This window comes from Mauremys mutica, chromosome 9, assembly GCF_020497125.1.
Source record: "Mauremys mutica isolate MM-2020 ecotype Southern chromosome 9, ASM2049712v1, whole genome shotgun sequence".
NCBI classification, from domain to species: domain Eukaryota; kingdom Metazoa; phylum Chordata; order Testudines; family Geoemydidae; genus Mauremys; species Mauremys mutica.
Genome location: NC_059080.1, coordinates 40861747 through 40881729, shown reverse-complemented (window position 1 = coordinate 40881729; position 19983 = coordinate 40861747). Strand labels below are relative to the sequence as shown.

General features: G+C 55.9%; 1 protein-coding gene across 3 annotated transcripts in view; it reads right to left on the bottom strand.

The window, feature by feature from the left end:
- Positions 1-19983, bottom strand: part of KLF8 (Kruppel like factor 8) — an 88173-nt gene that overhangs the window by 21797 nt on the left and 46393 nt on the right. The window contains exon 1 of one of the 3 annotated variants that reach the window (XM_045029603.1): positions 6296-6837. The exons of the other annotated variants lie outside the window; for them this stretch is intronic. Within the exon in view, the coding sequence (XP_044885538.1) occupies positions 6296-6364 (69 nt within the window). The 5' untranslated portion in view covers positions 6365-6837. Of the gene's footprint in view, positions 1-6295; positions 6838-19983 lie in introns of those variants that run through there. 3 annotated transcript variants of the gene reach the window in all.

Here is a 19983-nt window from a genome sequence, read left to right as displayed (position 1 = left end):
GAAAACAGACTGGAGACGGAACGTGAAATTGACCAGCCCTGTTCCAAAGTGCCTGATGGATTGAAATTGAAGCCAGCTGCCTCAGCCATTAAAAGGAAATCCATGGTTAAAGCTATTTTGTTGCAAATCATCTAACCTGCTAGCAGGAATACCAGGAGCATAGGAAGTGCCAGACTGGATCAGACCAATGAGTCCACCCAGCCCGGTATCCTGTCTCTTCAGAGAGATGTGCAAGATACCCCGCAAGAGACAGTTATGAGAGAACGTGCCCCTACACGATATTTCCTCCCAGCCCCTGTGGTTATGCGCTGAAGCAGGAGGGTTTAGACCCCACTCTGCAGTTTATTGAAGGAAGATTTTTTTTTTAAACCACGTCCCTTAAGGAAAAAAAGGAGTGATGGCCCCAACTGGCTACCACTGGAGTCAATGGGAGATTGGGCACGGATGTCAAAGGAAGCTGAATTGAGCCCCCAAAAGCGCATGAGCTCTCCAGTTAAGGCAGAGCTGTTCGCTGCCTCGTGGTGCACAGATCCCTGTGGGGGTTAAGTGATGTGCGAGAACCAAGATATGCTGGTTTGACATTTCCTTGCAATCACCTGGAAATCTCGCCAGAATGGTTGTGCATGCTGGGGAACAGCAGCCTAGGTCAGCTAGCTCTGAAATCATCAGCCACGAGCACCATCTCCCACCCCACCTGCGGCTCAGTGCAGCAGGAGAGGGGTTAGACAGGAAGTTCCCATGGGCTACAAGGAGCTGTAGCTTTCAACCAGCAAGTGAGATGCATGTGCCAGAGACCATCAGTCGTTAACCACTAGGGGACTCCAAAGCAGCATAGGAATCCTGTAGCCCTCCCCTGAGGGCCTCTGATTTAGGGGTACCATTCCCTGGTTATTGACCCAAATGGCCAGGCTGTGTTTGAGCACCACTACCGGATGTAGTCAGAACTGCCCAAGTGTGTGTCATAGTCCCTAGACATTATCAGCAAAAGGAGATTCTCCTTGAGCTCACCTGGTAGTGGTCTGTGTTGTTGGAGTATCACAGTCGCTACTAATTAGTCACAGCATATGGCCCTGGGAGACTGTAGAATGGAACTATGAATTCCAAGACAACACAGGCTTATAACAGTCCTCAGCCTGCCACTGAGCAAGCTGTGTCCCCACAGCCCCAGAAATGGAGGACTGGGGTCCTCGAGCCCCAGGTCAGGAACCCAGCAGGTTCCTTTGAAGGAGGTGACCTCCAGGAGCACCTACAAACCTGCCTCAACCTCCCTGGGAAAGTTTGAATGGGGAGCCCAATGCCCCTCAAACGAGCGAGAGGGCGAGCTGCTTTAACGTTCAATCAGTCGCAAATGAACAGCAACAGACTCCAGACCCGACCCCTGACGCAGAGGCTGGGAGGCATGGAGGCGGGCAATGCAAAAGGCTGCCAGTCAGGCTTCTATCCAGCAAGCAGGAGCTCACCTGGCATGAAGAGGGTCTAGAAATCCCTGTGCGGTCAACACCATGTTATCCTGCTGGTGTGCTGCCTCACTGCATTGCCATGTGGCCCTGTGACTTCACAGGACCGGGGTGACTGGGGTCCAGCTGTCCCCTTTGGCAGTGAGCCACAGTGCACTATGCACTATGCCAGCAAACAGCTCAAGGGCTCTGTCTGGACTAGCAGCCAGGAAGATGCAAGTGCCTAAGCTATACTAGGGCTCCTATCATTGCTACATCTGGAGGATCTGAACCGGGTGTTAGCAACAGTGGGGAATTCGGAGCACAGATGCTTAGCATGGACAAAACCAACAGAGCACATTGATCCCACAGGCAAGATACAGAGACCCCATAGAAAACCCATCTAGAAGGACCCCCACAAGGTGTCCTACAACAGCTGGTAGCAAACTAGCAGCCCAGTCCAGCCTTCCAACCAGCACCAGCTTCAATGATCTTACCATGGGGCTAATGGTCGCCCCAGGTTCCAAGAAGGGCAAGGAGGCCTCACAACAGGGAGATCCCAGGCTCCCAGCACCAAGGGTCAAAGGTCACGGGAACCAAGGTAAGGGTTGCATTCAGAAGTGGCTCCAAAGCAGGAAACATCGCGAGCATCTCAGATCCCAGGGATCAGCAGACAGAGATGCCAGGAAACTACAAGCCAAGATGCAGCAAAGCCCTTTATACTGGAGGCTAATAGCACTGGGAAACCAGCAATTTCCACCAAAGCATTCCACAGGCCCGGCACAAACACACCACAGGTCCTGAGCATCAACATGGGGCTTGAAATCCAGTCTGCAGAATCCTAGCAGTGTATTTATAACACCCTCATTGCTGGGGTATCCAAGCTCAGCTGAGATGAGAGTTTCCTAGCTCACTCTCGCTATTTCCTTGGGGACGCAGGAGGCAGATCCATGCACAGCAGAGAAGAGCACACCAGACCTGACACAGAGCCAAACCTACTGTCCCACACCCATGCACTTCAAAGCCCTGGCTCCTTCCTAAAGCAAGAGATGAGGCCCATGGAATGGAATTGCCTCTCCAGTCTGCTTCAGCGGCACCTTTCTCCTTCCCCCACACACAAACAGCACCAAGGGGGAAAAAACAAACATAGGAGCTGTATTAACATACTGCACCCCAAAACTCCCTATCAGACATAGGATTCGCATCACTTGCAACAATAGCCTCATTCCCCATGTTCCCTCTCACTGGCATCCAGCAGAGATTCAGGCATCATGCTCAAAGCCACAGAAGCTTACATTTCTATAGTGCTCATCCCCAAGGGCCATTCCACACGCACAATGCAGCCACCTCTGGAGTGAAACGTGGCCACTGTTCAACAGCAACATTCCACAAGAGTTCAGGACAGGAAGTGCCGGAACAGAGAGTGTCAGAGCATCCAGTCTGACTTGCTGTATATCACATCAAGCCCAAAACCCAGAATTCAACCGAAGTACTGCAGCCTATGGGCAGAAAACAGGAGGGACCAATGTGCACCAATGCCGAGGCCCCTGCAATGGCAGGGAGTTAAGTAAGACCTACCCAGATGATCCTAGCAATTGCCCAACAATCCCATATCCAGCTGAAACTGCTGGGGAAATGTAGGGAGACACTATATAGTTGTGGTTAGCAAAACTGGAATAAACCCCCGAGTTATGGTTAGTATGATGGGATTTGTAAGTCTGGGGTTGGACTGACAATCCCAGTATCTCTGCCAAGTTTTCATCTGACACTCCAGAATTTCAGTTTGCACTAAAGTAAGGCTATGTGCAGACAGCAAAGGCTGCACTGATTAATCAATTGTAGCCTAACCACTGCATCCACCTAATGTGCGCACACTTCAATCAGTTTACGCCTGGTTTGAGTCGAGTTAGCACAGGCCTGGTCTACACTAGAAAATTGGGTTGGCATAACTACATCGATCAGGAATGTGTAAAATCCACACCATAGTTACCCCAGTGTAGACAGCACTAGGCTACTGCCATCTCTCCTGATGGGAGTGTCTACAGCAGCGCAGTGGTTTAAGTGTGGACATGCCCTATGTCTGCAGAGAGCCTGAGACAATAGCTCTGAGAGCTGTGAACTGCCCCATTCCCCTCAATGGCCTTGGAACTCTGATGGCCCAGGAATGATTATTTAAAGGGCAGCACTGTTAGCTACAGAGAAAGCTTCCTGCTAGTTGTTAGTAGCACAGCCAAAGACACTTGGGGAGTCCTGAATCAGTAGAACTCGGGGCCCCGAGATCCCTATGGATTTCTTTGTCTGGTTTTCCTTGACTCAGCAGTAACCAGATTTGCAGAGGACACCAAAGTGGAGGGGGAAGTGCATATGGGAACCTGAAGAGATTGGAGCAGCAGGGGTTGCAGGCAACATGGGGAGATTTGGTTACTAATGAATGCAAAGCTCCTGGCCCCCAGAGAAGAGATAAACACAAGGGGGGGGGAGGGGGGAATGTATCCAAACAGCTGCACCCACTGCTTTAAGGGAGTTTATTTTCATCCTGTCCTCTTAGCACTGTCCTGACATTGCCTTTCCATGTAATCAGGTGCTGGTCGAGTTCTGGTGGAGAAGCCGTGGAGGCCACAATGGGATGACATTCAGCATTAGGAGTAGCTCATAAAACACAAAGGGCTCAGGATTCTGCCTTGGGAAACAGCTTTGCACAGACCCAGCATTCGGCTCCACAGCAGGCTCAGGCGATACCACGGGGGAGAGGGCATGGGAAAGGCCTAGCAGGCTTTCAGTGACAACGCTGGTGCCTCAAGTCCTCCGTGTCTCCAAGGCACAGGGACAGCTCAGGCTTCTCATATATCAGTCCCGGCTGAAGTTCTGACCTAGAGAGACAGCACTGTCCCAGGGGCGGGCAGAGTTCCACCTGGGGCCCACCACTGCTGCCAGCTGGGAACACCTGGCCCCATTTCCCACCGGGCTCAGCAGAGATCCACCAGCTGCTGATGGATCTCTGTCCCTCCTAACCAGGACAGGACAAACTCCAGTGACCATGGGGAGAGAGGCCCCAGTCCCATCCCTGACCAAACCATAGCCAAGGACACACTTTCTTTGGGACTCAAAGCAGCTGGGAATGGCTTCTGGTGGAGCTGGGGAGCTCAGTGTGGAGCTCAGAAGGGCTCTGGTGGAGAGGGGAGATCTGAAGTTGGGAGACTTCACACATGGCCAGTCCCACAGGGGCACCACAGATCCTCCCACTAGCCCCGTCCTCATCCTCACCGATCTCACAAGTGAGAACAGACACAGGACATAACAGCCCAGCATTACTTGTGTATCCTCCAGGAGGGCCTTTCCCAGGGCTCCCCAGACTGGCCTGTCCGGCTGGGGAGCAGCACAGAGAAGGGCTTCTTGGGAGCAGTTAGGGCCTCACTCAGGAGAAAGAAACATTCTTTTATCCCCTCCTTTCCAAGGGCTTTAGCAGCAGGGAGGTCCCTGACTCTTTCTATACCAGGGGCATCCAACATGGAGCCCGCAGGTCAGATCCAGCCCTCGTGCAGTATTGGTGTGGCCCACATGACACATGTTCACACTGTGCAGAATTGTGGGGTTAATTTAAAGTATGTTTCTAGCCCTCCTGGCTGCAGAAATAAAATGGGGCCCGAGTGCACAGAGAAGGCACAAGGTCTGCCTGAGTCTGCAGACAGCCTGAAACAATAACTCCAAGGGGTGAACAGCCCTGCCCCCTACTAATCTAACTGGGGTGTCAGCTTTAAAGACTAATGACAACACTTCTGCATCAATATTCACTATTCCACAGCTGGATGGAATGGGAAATGGGGAGGGGGGGAGTGGTGCTCTCCAGAGGTGGGAACTGGGAGCTGCTGCAGGGGAGGAAATGGGGAGGGGAAAACAGAGAAGAGGGTGAGGGAAAGGAAAAGAGACAAAGGGGCAGTGGCAGGGCTCTGATGGGGAGCAGATCCCCCACTGCATGATGCACAATGCAACAATAACCACGTTAGGCCGCGAGTCCCCCTTGGTCTCTGTGCAAACCTCCCATCCACACTGCGGGACCCCTGCGGACGGAGGTGTGTACATATCCTGGACCATAACGAAACCTGGAATCCAGCCCAAACACCCCTTTCTCCCTGCCAGGCCTCCCTCCTGCTGCCGCCACCCAGTGTCGGCTGAGGGCATCAGACTCTTAAAGAGCAGGGGAGGCGAGTGGGTGCGGCACACCTTCCTCCTCCTCCCCTCCTTAAAGGAGCAGTGCGCAAGCCACAAATTGTTCTCCCATCTGTTCCTTAAAGTTCCCCCATGTCCCAGCCCTCTCTTAAAGGGGCAGTGCACCCTGCTGCCTCTGGCCTTGCAGCCCCCTGGAGGTCTTTCTGCTTTGGCTTCCCATGCACTGGCTTTGGGGGAGGAGACAGGCTCACACCCATCCCCCTCTCTGCACACACCCGCCCGCCCTCAGAGTCCAAAGGAGACTGAAACTCAGAGCCCTCCAGGGCTGAGCAAGGCAAAGCTGCCCCACCCCCACCCCATGGCTTTAAGGCCCAGTGGGCGCCCCCCTTCCTCTCCAGGGCTGCTATGGCAGAGTTGGGGGAGGGATAACTGGGGCCATGCCCAGGACTGGTGCATGTGTGAATGGTGGGGAGATAAAGGCTGTTAAAAAGGAGAAGGGTGGGACTGAGGATGTACCCGGCGAGGGCTTGGATGAAATGGGGGGCTTGGGGAGATATCCTGACCCCCCAGGAAGTAGCTTGCCTACACCATGCAGCCCTGGAGCACAAGAGTGGAAAATGTCACCCCAGCATTGCCGCCTGCCCGGAGGGGAGCATCCCGGCCCCCTGCCAGAGAACCAGCCAGCCACTTACCGCCCAGCCGGCGCGCGGTGGGCTCCTCCGGTACTGCACGGCGCTCATGCTGTCTGCGGGGAGGATCATGCTCCTGAGCCAGGCTCCAGACGGCTGCCCCTCACCACGCGCGAGGTCCGCACGACGCTCCCGTTCCTGGCGGCTGGGAGCAGGCAAAGGAGGCGGGATACCAGCCCGTGTGGGTGCAGTCAGGGTCCCCCTGCAAAACCCAAGGCTCTGCCGACTGGTGGTCAGGGTGGGTCCCCTGTTCTCCCTCACCTCCTCCGGCCTGTATGCCTGGCAACTTGGCACACTGTTGAGGTGCCTAGATCCTCGGCCAAGTCTCTGCCCCACACACCTCTCCGGTGAATGGAAGAATGAGGAAGGGGAATTTAAAAAAAAAAAAAAAAAAGGGAGAGATGTGGCCGACAACGGCTCCTTATTATCGATACACGTTCACATCGGGGTCTGCACAGGCCCACGCCTTCAGCCTTCCACAGAGACGCACAACCGGGAAGCAGACAGAGCTCTGCTCCTCCACAGAGGAGTCTCTCTCTGAATAAAGAGCTGCCTGCTGCTGGCGTGTCTAGCCTGCCAGTCCTGAGCTGTGAGGTGTGAATAGTCTGACAGCTCCACCCTGGCCTGACCCTGGGTGGAGCTCCTTAAAAGGGACGGGCTGCAGAGAGGGGAGGGAAGGGAGGGGCTGAGTGCCAAGCCAAGCCTGCGGCTGCCGGCTCCTCCCCTGCCGCCAAAGCATGCCAGTTCGCCCGTCCCCAGGTGGGGAGGCCTCGCGGGGCAGCGTTCGGCTCCTTCCCCCAGCCTCCATCCCTTGGCACCCACGCAGGAGCTGCAGCAAAATGGGTCGTTCCGCCAGCGAGCACCCGGCGCTTCGGAAGCCAGGAAGGGGCAGGCAGGGAAAGGCAGCCTGACAACTGGTTGCAATATTTAGACACAATGCTCGCCATAGCAACGGCGAGTGCGCGAGATCCAGCAAGGACGGGGAGGTCATGGTGTGCTCCCCGCAAGGGGACAGACAGGGGAGAGGATTGACAGGGGGAGTAATCAAAGGTTCCCCTTAAAAGAGAGAGATCTGCTGCACACTGTCCCCCAGGGAAGGGAGGGAACCTGTAGTCTGCAGCCTCCCCTCCCAGCAGAAAGGCAGTCCAATGCACGTCTGGCTAGGAGACTCCCCTCAGGGCTTGTGCTAAGGGGGGATGGCCCTGTGACACCCCCAACCTTCCCTTCAAGCCACGTGCGGGCCACGCAAACCGGGCCAGAGCGGGGCAACAGAGAGATTCACACATGCAAACCCTCCCCTTTAACCGCGCCCTGGGTTAAGACCCCAAAAGATAGGACCCTTCAGGGCTCCCTGTGAGATGGGGTGACGAGGGAACTCCCCCCAGTCCACCCTTCCCTGAAGCCTGGGGCAGGGGAGAGGGCCCAAGAGCAGACAGCATTGAGCCAGCACCATTTCTAATTGACTTACACCAAGGCAGGTTCTTAAGAGGCAGGACTGCAGTGTCTTAAAATCAAACAGCTGGGGCTGCCTGCTTCAGGGGAGCAGACAGCCTATGCCAACCCGTTGGGCATGCAGCCCGCCTCCCAGCCGAGAGTCGGCTACCAAAGGCTACTGCCCAGCCTACCAAAATCAGCCGGATATTTGGGCCTGTCTGTGCTACAAGCACAACAGCATTTCAGCAGCCAGCTGGCAACGCTCCTTCGACCCGACCGCGACACGCACAGCTTGAGAGAGTTGCTTCTGCCTGACACCCATGGCTGAGCCGTGCTGGCAGCAGGGCATGCTGGGAAAGTCTGGGCAGTTCTCCCCCTGTGCCCGCAAAGCGTCCCTGGGCTGCCTAGTGCACACAGCAGGGAGGGAGGAAGAGCCGAGCTGGTGGCACAGGTACCGTTGGGAGGTCTGTTTCCAGCACAAATGGACAGTGGGCCAAGCTGGAAGCCAAGGATGCGCCAAGCTGAGGCAGCTGGCAAGGGGGACACGGGGTGGAAACTGGGACAGCAAATACGTGTGTGGACACAAGCTATATCTGGAGGTGATCACACCCCAAACAGATGCAGGCTCAGAAGCTGTAGGGAAGACAATACCTTCCCCCACACACACACCCCTAGGCTGAATGCTCCTGAGACACCCCACTGCACCTAACTACAACTCCCCCCCCCCACACACACACACTGCACTGACACCCCCCCTACAACACCACACTGAACCCTCGACACCCCATTCCACCTACTTGCAATGCCCTCTTTGCACTGACACACCCCCAACAACAGCACCCCACTGAAACCCCCAACATCCCACTGCACCTCCCTACAAACACCCCCTCACTGCACTGGCACACCCCCTACCACAGCACCACACTGAATCCGACACCCCATTGCACCTCCCTACAACACCCCTGCTGCAGACACACCCTACAACAGCACCACGTTGAACCCCTCCATACCTCACTGAACCTCCTTACACCTCCCCACATTGCACTGACACCCACCACCACCACCTACCCTCACACTGATGTTCCCCTAGCACCTCACTGCACCTCTATTCCACACAATCTCACTGCACCTGCATACACTGGCCTCTCTCCAAAGCACATACCCTCATAACCCCTCCCCATTACACCCACACCCTCCCCACTCTCCAGCGCCCCTGCTGCTACCTAGTTTTAACCTCCCACCATGCCACCCTAGCCTGAGGCTGGCTCAGCGACTTGGTTCCAAAGGCAGCATCTGCCCCTCCCGATGGGCTGAAAGAGGCAGATGGGGGTGGTAGGCAAGGGTTAAACCAAGCGTGGCCTAACGCAGAGCAGCTGAGAGGTGTGGAGCCAGACACTGCGCTGGGGGGCCCTGGCTGCTGCTGCTGACAGGGCTATTTCTCCAGCCCAGGCTGGCTCCAGCAGAGCCCTGCCCTGGCTCTGGGGTGGGCGAGGCAGGGGAACGAAAGGCCTCCCTGACTCCACCCTCCCAGCTCCCAAGCTGAACAAACAAAACCCTCTGGAGCTCCAGCTGGGCAGGAGGCTTGGGGTGGGGGAAGGCAGAATAGAGAGGAGCCTGTGTTCCCCCGGCACCGCTATTCACCCACATCACCAGGGCTGGCGCAGTGGCTCTGGCCTGGAACGCCAGCGCAGCTCCAGCAGCCGCCTCCCGCAGAACCAGGCACCGCTGGGTTGGGTCAGGGCCGGGCCAGGCCCACAAAGGGCACAGTATGGGGCTGGAGCTGTGCGAGTGGCAACAGCTGGAGCAGCACCCAAACCGGCCCTACATCCTGGCTTCCCCGATCCAGGGCCAGGCTGCTGGAGGGCGAAGGGCCAGCTGAGAAGCCTGGGCTCTTTGGAAGCAGCAGATTTGGTTGGGGGCCCATCTCTAGTGACAAGGAGAAATAAATCCCACAGCTGCTGACATGAGAGGTCGGGGTGGGTGGGGAAGAGTGGGGGACGGGGGGCTGGAGCTCCATTCCTTGCTTATTCTGCCAGCTGGGCAACTAGGTCTCCAATAGAGAGGCCACACACCACACCTCTGTCTGCTTCTCTTGGCAGACAGCCAGGGCCAGCCATATGGGGAGTAGAAGCTGGTGGTCTCAGGAGGCATTGAGCTACGAGGGATAAAATCAGATCCAAAGATGCAGTGGCATTACCTCCCACTGACAGGTCACTCTGTTCCCTTGTGATCCCTTTAACTAGAAAATGCCTGGCCCATGTGGCGATGCCCATTCCCAAACCAACGACCCCTCCACGTCCCCAGCCCACTGCCATACGCTTCCGGAGACGATGCTTAGCAATGGCTCCGCCCTGGAGGTGAAACTTTCTAGAGCAGGCAACCTGAACAGGCAAAGACAGCGCCACCATGCAGACAGTGCCACCCCAGGTTACTGGGCAACCAATGACATCATCCCACCAATGCCAAGAGCACCAATTGCCACCGAGGCCAGCACAGTGACTACATTCTGTCCTCAGAGGTATTTCGGATCTATTTCAATGTCTCGCCAGAAAATCCCCACTCCAAATCCTACTTCTGGCACCCTGCACTCGAGACTCAGTGGGTGCGCCCATCCACCAGCTCTGATGGCCATGGCAGCTGAGCAGATCAGTGGTCATCATGGACCAGGGCTCTCATCGGTCTGCCACAGGGGAGCTCTGAAAAGGGCAAGGAGACCTTGGCCACTTCAGGCTTTAGACACATGATCATCTCCATGATTTTGGGGGGCATTAGGAACCCAACCCAAAGGCTGGGAGCTACCTCAATACGCAAGGAAAGCAGATTTGCTCTGGTTTATGTAGGATCAGGCTATCATGGATGCCTCCTTTCCCCTAGCCAGCCACAGGTAAGTGGACTGATCCTAGATTTAAAATTATTCAGTTTCCTAAAGACAAAAGGCCTTGGCTTGGCTGAGTTTAGGTCAGGGACAACTACCACGAGCCATCTATGCCCCAGCACTTTCCCATGATTGGGCCCACTTCATTCCTGTGAGAGCCCATCAGAGTCCTTGGAGAGACACGGGGGAGGGAATTCACCCGTACCCAAATGGAGCCCTTCTGAGTGTCTCCAGACTAATCATGAGGGAACTCATAGCATGCCCACGGCCCCATCCTCTTCCCCAGCAAATGGGTATAGTCAGCTTCTCTGCTCCGCAGCGCTCCTATCCCCACTAGAATGGGCACTCTCTGACCCCACCCCACTCGTAAATGGGTGTGGGCACATTGAAAGCTCTAGGCATGTCCTCATCCATACCCATGACTGGGCATATTCCCCTCCCCGCCCTGCCACACCCTCCCAGGAGTGGATATGGGCACATCTCGCACACAACCCCAAGTGGGGCTCATTTCCTACACACCCTCTCTCTCCCCGCCCCCAACCGCACGCAATGGGTGCAAGACAAGACCATGCTGAGATGAAGAGTCACTGACACCAGCTGCTGTGGACCTTAAACAGCCCACACCCAGGGAAGGGCTCGGGGCCAAATCCCTGTCCTGCATTATAGTCTTGACCCATGAAGTGCTGAGATGTGTGCAGCCGGGGTTCCCTGCCAGGTTGAGGCTGCTTCATCTACGTCTGCTGCAGGAGCCCCAAATCCATCCAAGAGGGTCCTAAGGCTACAGAGAGGGATCCCCAGCAAACCCTCCTGCCATCTGAGCCCTAACCCACTGCTGAAGTGGGGCCATCAGCCAAGTAATTGGCATCCTGCAGCCCCTGCTATCCCAGCACTGAGCCCTTACACAGCTCTGCCCAGGCCCTCTATCCCGACCTGCACCCTCCCTGCTATCCCAGCTCTGGGGAGCCACTGCTCGAATCACGAGCTGCAACACATCCCACTCGGGCTGGGGAATATGCTTGGACATGCAGCGAGAGCCACGGAGCGGCACGTTTTAAAACAATCGGAATAAGTAAATACTCCTGTGCAGAGACTAAAATCACATTAATCAGTCGGAAACACCCCCAGGGAGTCTGATCTATAACAGCTGGCCCATTAAGACATCTTCTTGATGGGCTCCATATCCCTCTTAGTAAAGAAGCAGAATAACTGGGGTTCTAACCCCAAGCACTCCCCCTCCCCATGTCTCAGTTTCCTCCATCTCTAAAATGGAACAGTGACACTGTGACCCTTCCGTGGCAACATGCTTTGAGACCCTCACATGTCTGGGACCCTCGGAGCAAATCATCAGAGTAACTTCCCCTCCAACATGTGTTCTCAGGCTGTAGTGAAGCCTCCCAGGACTGCAGCTCGCCCAGCAGGAAGCTCTAGCAGAGACAGGGCATCGGTGCCTTTACCACCATGCCACCCCAGTTTCTGGCAGTGGATCTAAGGGTAAAGATGCCTGGGCCCCGTCTGTGCTGGGCCAAGGACTCTGGCATGGAGTAGGGTTGTGTGAACATTCAAATATCTGCTCTGCCCAAGCAGAGATCCTCCCACCCCCTCTGCAGAGCATCTCTCACTCAGAGCTGGGCACATTCCAGTTGCTCTCTTGCCCCTCCAGACAGCAGGGGAGGGGCCCTGACAGCACAAGCTCCCCACCTAGGGTGACCAGACAGCAAATGTGGAAAATCGGGACAGGGGTGGGGGGTAATAGGAGCCTATATAAGAAAAAGATCCAAAAATTGGGACTGCCCCTATAAAATCAGGACATCTGGTCACCCTACCACACCCTCACCTTTGCTTGAGGTCAGTGGCCAATTCCCATCCTGCTCCCGCTGAGCCGTGGGCACACCCACTTCCTGCACCCCCCAGCCCCAGCCAATCCGGTCCTTGCCGAGCCTCATCCCTCCTGGTCTTCTGTCCCCTGAGCGGGGCAGGAGTGGGGAGAGCGCTGAAAGGGATGAAAGCACATTCCTCTTTTGGGGGAGGTTCATTAGCTTCATGCTGGGCTTACTATGTATGCCCATCTATGGGGACTATAGGGAGGGGGCCTGTCCACTTAATGAGGGGAGCCTATAGCATCCATACATCCCACTGGCCAGGCAAAGGGCCTTTGTGAGGCATCATCCCTGAGGCTGTGTTCATTAGTTTTACAAACAGCTTTCCAAGGCAGTCACGCCTGCGTGCACTCCCCATCTACGTGGCATCAGGGATCCCCTACTCACACAGATCCCCGGCTCACCTGCCGCTAGCCCAGGAGCCCAAATGGCATCAAACCCACGCAAAGGGCCTAAGCTAGAGAAGTGGTTTTAGATCGGGGTAGTCAATTATTTTTTGTCAAGGTCCAGACTCCAGAGAAAAAAATAATAATTTAAAAAATAAGTAAAAAAAGGATTTCAGTGTACATTCAAAGGCATCGACAGTCTGGATTTGACTGGCAGTCTGCTTATTGATGACTCCAGTTTTAGATCCAGGTTAGCCCCCTACTTCACGATGCGTGCCGCATCCTTAGCTGATGGCGCCATGTTTAAAACACAGCTAGCTCCCCAACTCTCGTTCTAGGCCAGGGCGCATGCTCCTAATCCATCCCATCACCCCCCACCCCATGCAGGGCTGCACTGGTGAAAATGTCCCCTTTCACATGCCTTTTGCTCTGGGCCATTAGCGCTTTCCAGCCAACTAGGCCCAATAAGGCTAGTTAGAGAGGAGCCTGTTGCTGCATAGGCCGCGTAAGACTGGCAGTGCCACAGGGAGCATCCCTGGCAGTGTGCAAACCAGCCGGACACACTCAACCACATCCTGCCACCCCAGGGACACTGGCCTGCACCTCCAGCACCCATGCCCCTCCTTTGGGTGGCCTGCCTTTGTTTCCTTTTGTTGCCTCTGTTTTCCACCACCACCACCCACAGCACTGCTCAGCCTCCTGAGCAATTTTCAGCCAACAAGCCAGGGACATCACTGTCCACCCTTCTGCCAGCCACTCCCCACTGCCTCAGAGCAGCATCCTGTACCCAACGGAAAAAACCAGCCCACAGGAAAAACACTGCCAACCCCACCCTCTGGGATAACCTTACACAAGGGCACAGGCCACAGAGGTTGTATCTGTCCTCAGGACCATGTTGGCTGTAGCATTACAGGGGTGACACCTGCTTTAACTCAGCATGGGCCAGCCCTACATGCTGCCTGACACAGATCCCGACCCTCTGGACCCAATCAGAGTGGATTTCTTTGCCATTGTTTTCCTCAATTGTCAAACCTCCATTGTTTTCCTCAATTGCCACCTAATCAATAGCTCAAAGATTATGGATCAATTAAAGGAAAGAACAAGGCAAAACAACTTGCAGTCATGTGATCCTGCCTCAGCAAATCAGAACACTTAGAATGCTAAGGGTGTGACAAACAACCTACCTATCTAGAAGTTAATCCAAGGGCTTTTCTGTCTGCCCAGGTGGCTGCTGTCCAACAGAAAAGGCCCTTCTGAATGGGATGGGGTTATCATCCCTCAGTGCTGAAGACCAGTACCATGTGGGTGCTATTACTGAGCACTGAGTCACAGCTCTGGTCATTACAGTGACCTTAGACCTCACTCATAACTCCAGAGCACTGGGAGATGACTGAAACTTGGTTCTGCCCTATATTTCAGGATATGTCTACACTACGGAGATTATACCAGCATAGCTATGTCGGCATACCTACAACAGCATAACCCCATAGTGTGTAGACGCTTCCAACACCAGAGAGTGTGTTTCCACTGCTGTAGGAACACCACCTCCCTGAATAATGGTAGCATTCTTCCATTGATGGGGGGTTTTAAGCGTAGGCCAGGCCTTAAGGTTGTGTGTGGGAATACTCCTCAACATCTACTGCCCCACCCCAAGAGGGTTCTCAGCTCCTTGAGTGCACTGTACCCCAGGATAGTTAAAGCTATATAACTTGCTAGTATAAGGGTTTGTCTGCAGAGGAGTTATACCAGTCTAACTAGACCATACTAATTTACACCAGCATGATACCCCCCACCCCCTTGTGGATACCGCGTGGTATCAGAGGGGCCTTTTTCTAGGTTAGCCACTGTTGCTTTGGAAGGGTTTAGGGGGGGACGGATAGTTCAGTGGTTTGAGCATTGGCCTGCTAAACCCAGGGTTGTGAGCTCAATCCTTGAGGGGGCCATTTGGGGAACTGGGGTAAAAATCTGGGGATTGGTCCTGCTTTGAGCAGGGGGTTGGACCAGATGACCTCCTGAGGTCCCTTCCAACCCTAATATTCTATGATTCTATGAAACCAGAAAAAGAAAACCCTGATAATGAGAGTGTCCACCCGGGGGTTAGACTGGTGTGACCACAGGAGTTGAAATTCACACCTTACCTTACACCACTATAACATCCCATGTGGACAAGCCCTAAGGGACAGCCTACATTCCGCTCCTGTTTCCAGGGCAAACTTCAGAGGGGAGAGTGAAACGCTCCTGTCACCTTAAACTGGCCTTGCAGGAAGAGGCTTTAGAGCCCGATTCCAAGACACCATGAGATGCCTTAACATGTGAACTATAAAACCAAAAGCCAGGGGGAGCACACTGCCATGGGAGCAGCAGTGCCCCACCAAGGCATCACTTCTTAAGTGGCAGCCCCTCTCATCCCCCCTTTGCTTATTCCCAGGAGGCCAGGCCATTCTTCATCTCCTCCACAGCACAGTCTTTTCCCATGATCTCAGACTCCCTACCCCTCCCTTTTCAGCACCTGTGGGCTCTTCCTCCAGAAGGGGAGGGTCTCAGCACAGCCTCCTTCCCCCCATGCCCAATCCAGCCTTGTCCTCATTGACAGCCACCCGTTGAGGTGCTTTATCTCTGATCTAGGATCCCTCCCCCTGCTGCTGGATTTCCAGCTGGGCCCCACCTGGCAGCATTTTTGTCAGGCCTGGGGGGAGGGGTTGCTCAGGCTTTTACCCAGGGGGCTGTAAGGGGGGTCTGGCAGCTAAGGAACTGAATGGCTGTGGGGGATGGTCTGGTTAGGGGCAGTGGGAGAGAACCTACAATTGCGAGGAGGGGCGGGGCTGGGCTGGGGCTATTGTCCTGAGAGAAGAGAAAGGGTTAAACAGCAGGAGGCAGGATGGGTGTAGGGGGAGGGGACCAGCAGTTGGGAGCAGGGAGGGAGGGAAGACTAGGGTTAATGTGCAGCACAGCCTCGGCCTGATATTGATCTCCTGGGGGGGTTACACCTGTAGAACTGCACTGGCAAACAGTGGAGTCACTCCTGATTTACACCAGGGCCCAGGGAGGAGAGCCAGGCCCTCCCACTGCATGGAAAGAGCTGGAGAGATGGAGGCTGAGGCATGGCAGCGGGCAAGGGTCGGGGAACAGCTGCCTTCATGGCTGCCCTCTCCCTGACCGGAGGGAGAAAGGGCAGCTCCCACTGATCCCCTCCCCAGCTGATCCAGACAGAGGCCCCAAGCGGGTTTCCCCCATGGAGCCAGAGGGCAGGCATTAGACCCCCTTTATTTGCTCAGCCTACGTCACAGAGATGCTGCTCTGTAACTTCTTACACTGAGGAGCCAAGCTGAGCTCCCTGCACCTCCCAAGGCAGCATTACCCTGGAGGGCCTCCAGCCACTGGGGTTGGGTGCCAGTCCCTGCTGCCCCACATCCCTGCCCCTGAAGCGCAGACCTTACAAACACCGTGGCACTAGGGCCACCACGCAGGGCTCTGGGCGCCTCGCCGGCTGCGTTTCCGCTCGGGGATGAAATCCGGTTGAACTTCCTCTGACTCCTGCTCTAAGGCTGCGGAGTTGCTCTTGTGACTCCAGCAGAGTGGGGATATGGTAAGCACTCAGTGGTTACAGCAACAGCAAACAAAAGACTCATTTTCTCCAGGTTCAGTGGCAGTCGAAACCAACCCCTTCCTCCCCATCTTTGCTGGGCATCTGCGCTGCCTCTCAAAAGGCTCGGTTTCCATCAGCAACCCCCCACTGCCACCACCCACCCCTTCAGCGGGGAACCTCTCCTGCAGCCAAACGCCCACCCCCACCCCATTATGCCCGGCTGAGCCAGCTCAGGCCCAGCCTGACTTGCTGCTACCTGAAAGGTCTGTGGAGGCTGGACCCCTGGCAGTTTCCACTGGCAGGTCCAGGAGGAGAGTGGGCTGGAGGGAGAGAATATAGCTGAGCAGTCACTGGCTAACTTAGTCTGCATCCAGATCCTTTATCCCGTGGCTAGTGTAGCCAGCTCCCTCACGCTCAGCTCGGCCAGGGCTGCTCAGCTGTTAGCTACCCAGGTGGCAGTGGGGCAAAGATGGTTCTTTCCATCAAGCTTCTCAAAAAGGGCATGGACTTTTTTTTTTTTTTATGGCTCCAGGTGGTACTGCAAACCCACCAATGGCATCCAAAAGACACAGGGCAACACTGGAGACCAACCCCCTTCATCTTTTGCTGCTTGACGATGAAGGAGGCCTGGAAGGTTTTTGCAATGAAAAACTCTTGCTTTCCAACATCCCCATTTTCACCAGAGGATCGGTGAAATCTTCCCCACTCCCACCTCCAGCTCTTATCCCTCTGCACTGCTGGTGACAGCGTCCCTGGCTGGAAGGAGTAATCCAGACACAGAGGTGTGGGCAGGAAATAATCCCACTTCACAGCAACTAAGCCAAGCGCTAGGCTCTGCCCGCCTTGCTGATGCCAATCTGCCACGGTCTCCCACAGTGTTTGCATGCCTCACGAGCACAAAGAGTCTGTTCAAGGAAGCCAAAAGGCCACTTTTCATCATCAAGGACCATTTCAGCATAGGTGGATTTCAGGTAAGCCATCCTCTGCCAGGACTCCCCAGGCCACGACCACTTTACAGCCAAAACCAAGCTCATTATAGCTGGGCACTGGGATCCAGGACACCTGGGTCCTACTTCCTGCTCTGCAAACAACTCTCAGTGTGACCTCAGGCAAGTCACTTCCACCCTCAGTCCCAGCGTCTCCCCCACCCTCTAGAACATCAGGACAAAAAAATAACACTAACCTGCCTCGCTAAACACTAACCTGCCTCGTGAAAACCTAGGAGGAAAGGACCGAGATCGGCGCAGGAAGGAGCCTCCTTCGCACCAGAAGGCTTCGAACGTGATCTCCTCCAGCACGGGCTGGGAGAGTCGCGTCTGAGCTGCCAGACTCTATTCTACAGTGGCCTCCGAGCACAGACTGGGCTTGCCCATGCTGGTGCTCCTAGAACCCTGGCAGGAACTGATGCTTCCATGGCCGTAGCCAGCAGCCATCTCCCTTGTAGCGCAGCCTGGTGGGGCTCCATCAGAGAAGACAAACGCAGCTTCTCCTCAGAAAGAGTAACCACCCCAGTCAGGTGGTGAGACCTAGGGCCTAGGTCTAGTCACAGGCTGCCTTACCTCCCATAGCGTAGCTAGCGGGGTGCAGGGGAAGCAGCCACTTCCCCTCAGCACATTTTCAAAAAGCGGAGCCTGCCGGGCCGGCGCTGGTGGCAGCACAGTCAGAGGAGCCATTGGGGGGGTGGCGGTAGGTGTGGCCGGAGGAGCCATGGGGGGAGGGAGGAGCAGGCACGGCCAGAGGAGAGAGGCGGCCGGCTCCTCGGCCATCGCACCCCATGCTCAGCATGGCCCCAACATCGCTGCAGCCACCTCCTGCGGTAGCTCAGGGCTCGGCGGCCAAGCGCTCCCCGCCCCTTGCTAATGCGGCGGGCGGGGGGAGGCGAAAGGGCCCCTGCACCTTTAAGGCCACCTGGCTGGCAAGCCCCGCGTGGAGCACACTGAGCAACGGGAGCAGGCCAGGGACAGGCAACAATGCAGGACGGAAGGTGAGCAGCGGGGGTCTGGTGCCTTGCACTAGGGGGTCCGGGCGAGGGGCTCCCCAGGACCAGGCCCACAGGACAGGGGCGCAGGCCTGAGGTGGGGGGACAGGACCCCGCAGGTGGGGCCGGGCAGCGCAGCCCAGCGGGGGACACCCAGAGAGCGCGCTGGACAGGAGAGATTCTCCCGGGACTGCGGGGGGACAGGGGTATCCACACCCCCAGGAAGCCTGCAGGAGTCCTGAGTCGGGCCCAGGGTTAAACTTGGGGGTAAACGGGAGGAAACGGGGGCGTGGCCAGAGGAGGAGCCAAGGGGGCATGACCAGAGGGGGAGCCAAGGGGGGGCGCCTTTTTTATGTTTGCTCCCCCTACACTTAGAACCTGGCTATGCCACTGCTTACTTCCATTGCCAGGGAGGTTCCTGCCCCTTGCTGCGGTGCTGGAGGGGATCAGGATTGAGCCTGGAGCATTGGGGCACTGTATTTATTAGAGGTAAAAGGGAGCCACCCAATCGGAAGATGCCCACCCACTCTCCATTACTGGCTGTCTTTAGTACAGCAAATGAATGCTTTTCCCTTCATCCTGGCTGTAGTTTCAGCTCTGCATCCCCAAACTGAATACTTCTTTGGCGAGGCCCCTGGGTCGCCCCCCACAACACCATCCGCACGGCCCCGGGCGTGGGTAGGTCGCGCTGCTCACGAGCTGGATCCGGCCTATTGCCCTGTGCCTCCCACCCCAACGCACACCCTGCTGCAGGGCCCCTGCAACCTAGGAACGCAGCAGAACGTGGCTGTTCTCCCCTGGCTCCCTGCCTGGGGCAGGCCCCCCTCATCCTGTGGAGGCCAGAAACTGGCGTGACTTAAATGAAATGAGATAAGAGTTGAGAAGGTAAGAAATTCACTCCCTGGAGAACAAGAAGCCCCCGGCCTTCAGAAACAGAGCGGAGACATCGCATGGGAATGGAGTGGGGTCAGGCCTCCCGGGCAAAGGGGGAGCCGGGGGGAATGAGTAGCTGAGTCACAGGGACATGGAACAAGGGCTAGAGATGCAGGGAAAAATGGAACAGGGACCAGAGATGCCAGTGGCAACCGGGACCCAGTGCAGTTGGGTCACAGGGCAGGGCCAGTCAAAGGGACATGAGCAACTGTAGCAGGACCCCCATCTAACTGCAGCCCTTGGGAGCCAGGCCCAGATCCTCAGGTATTTAGGCACCGAACTTCTGAGTCAGATGCCCGGGCTGAGGACCTGGGCCCCTGAGGCTCAGCCCCAGCACCCCTCCATTCGCCTTTACATTAGAGGGAGGCTCTTGATTTCCTCCAGACCAAACACCTCCAGTAATTGGCGAAATCTAACTGGATTAGAGGGGGGCGCTGGGTAAAAATGTCTGTAAATAGCTAGGAATTAATTGGATACAGTCTAGTAATCGGATTGTTGGGCTGTAACCGCCCCGCCTGCTCTGCAGAGCCGCTCCCTGGCTTCCTCCCTGCCCATCCCCGCCCATCCCCTCCCTGGGGGGAGGGGGGGAAATCGACGAAGCTGCTGCAATGCCTGCGGCGAG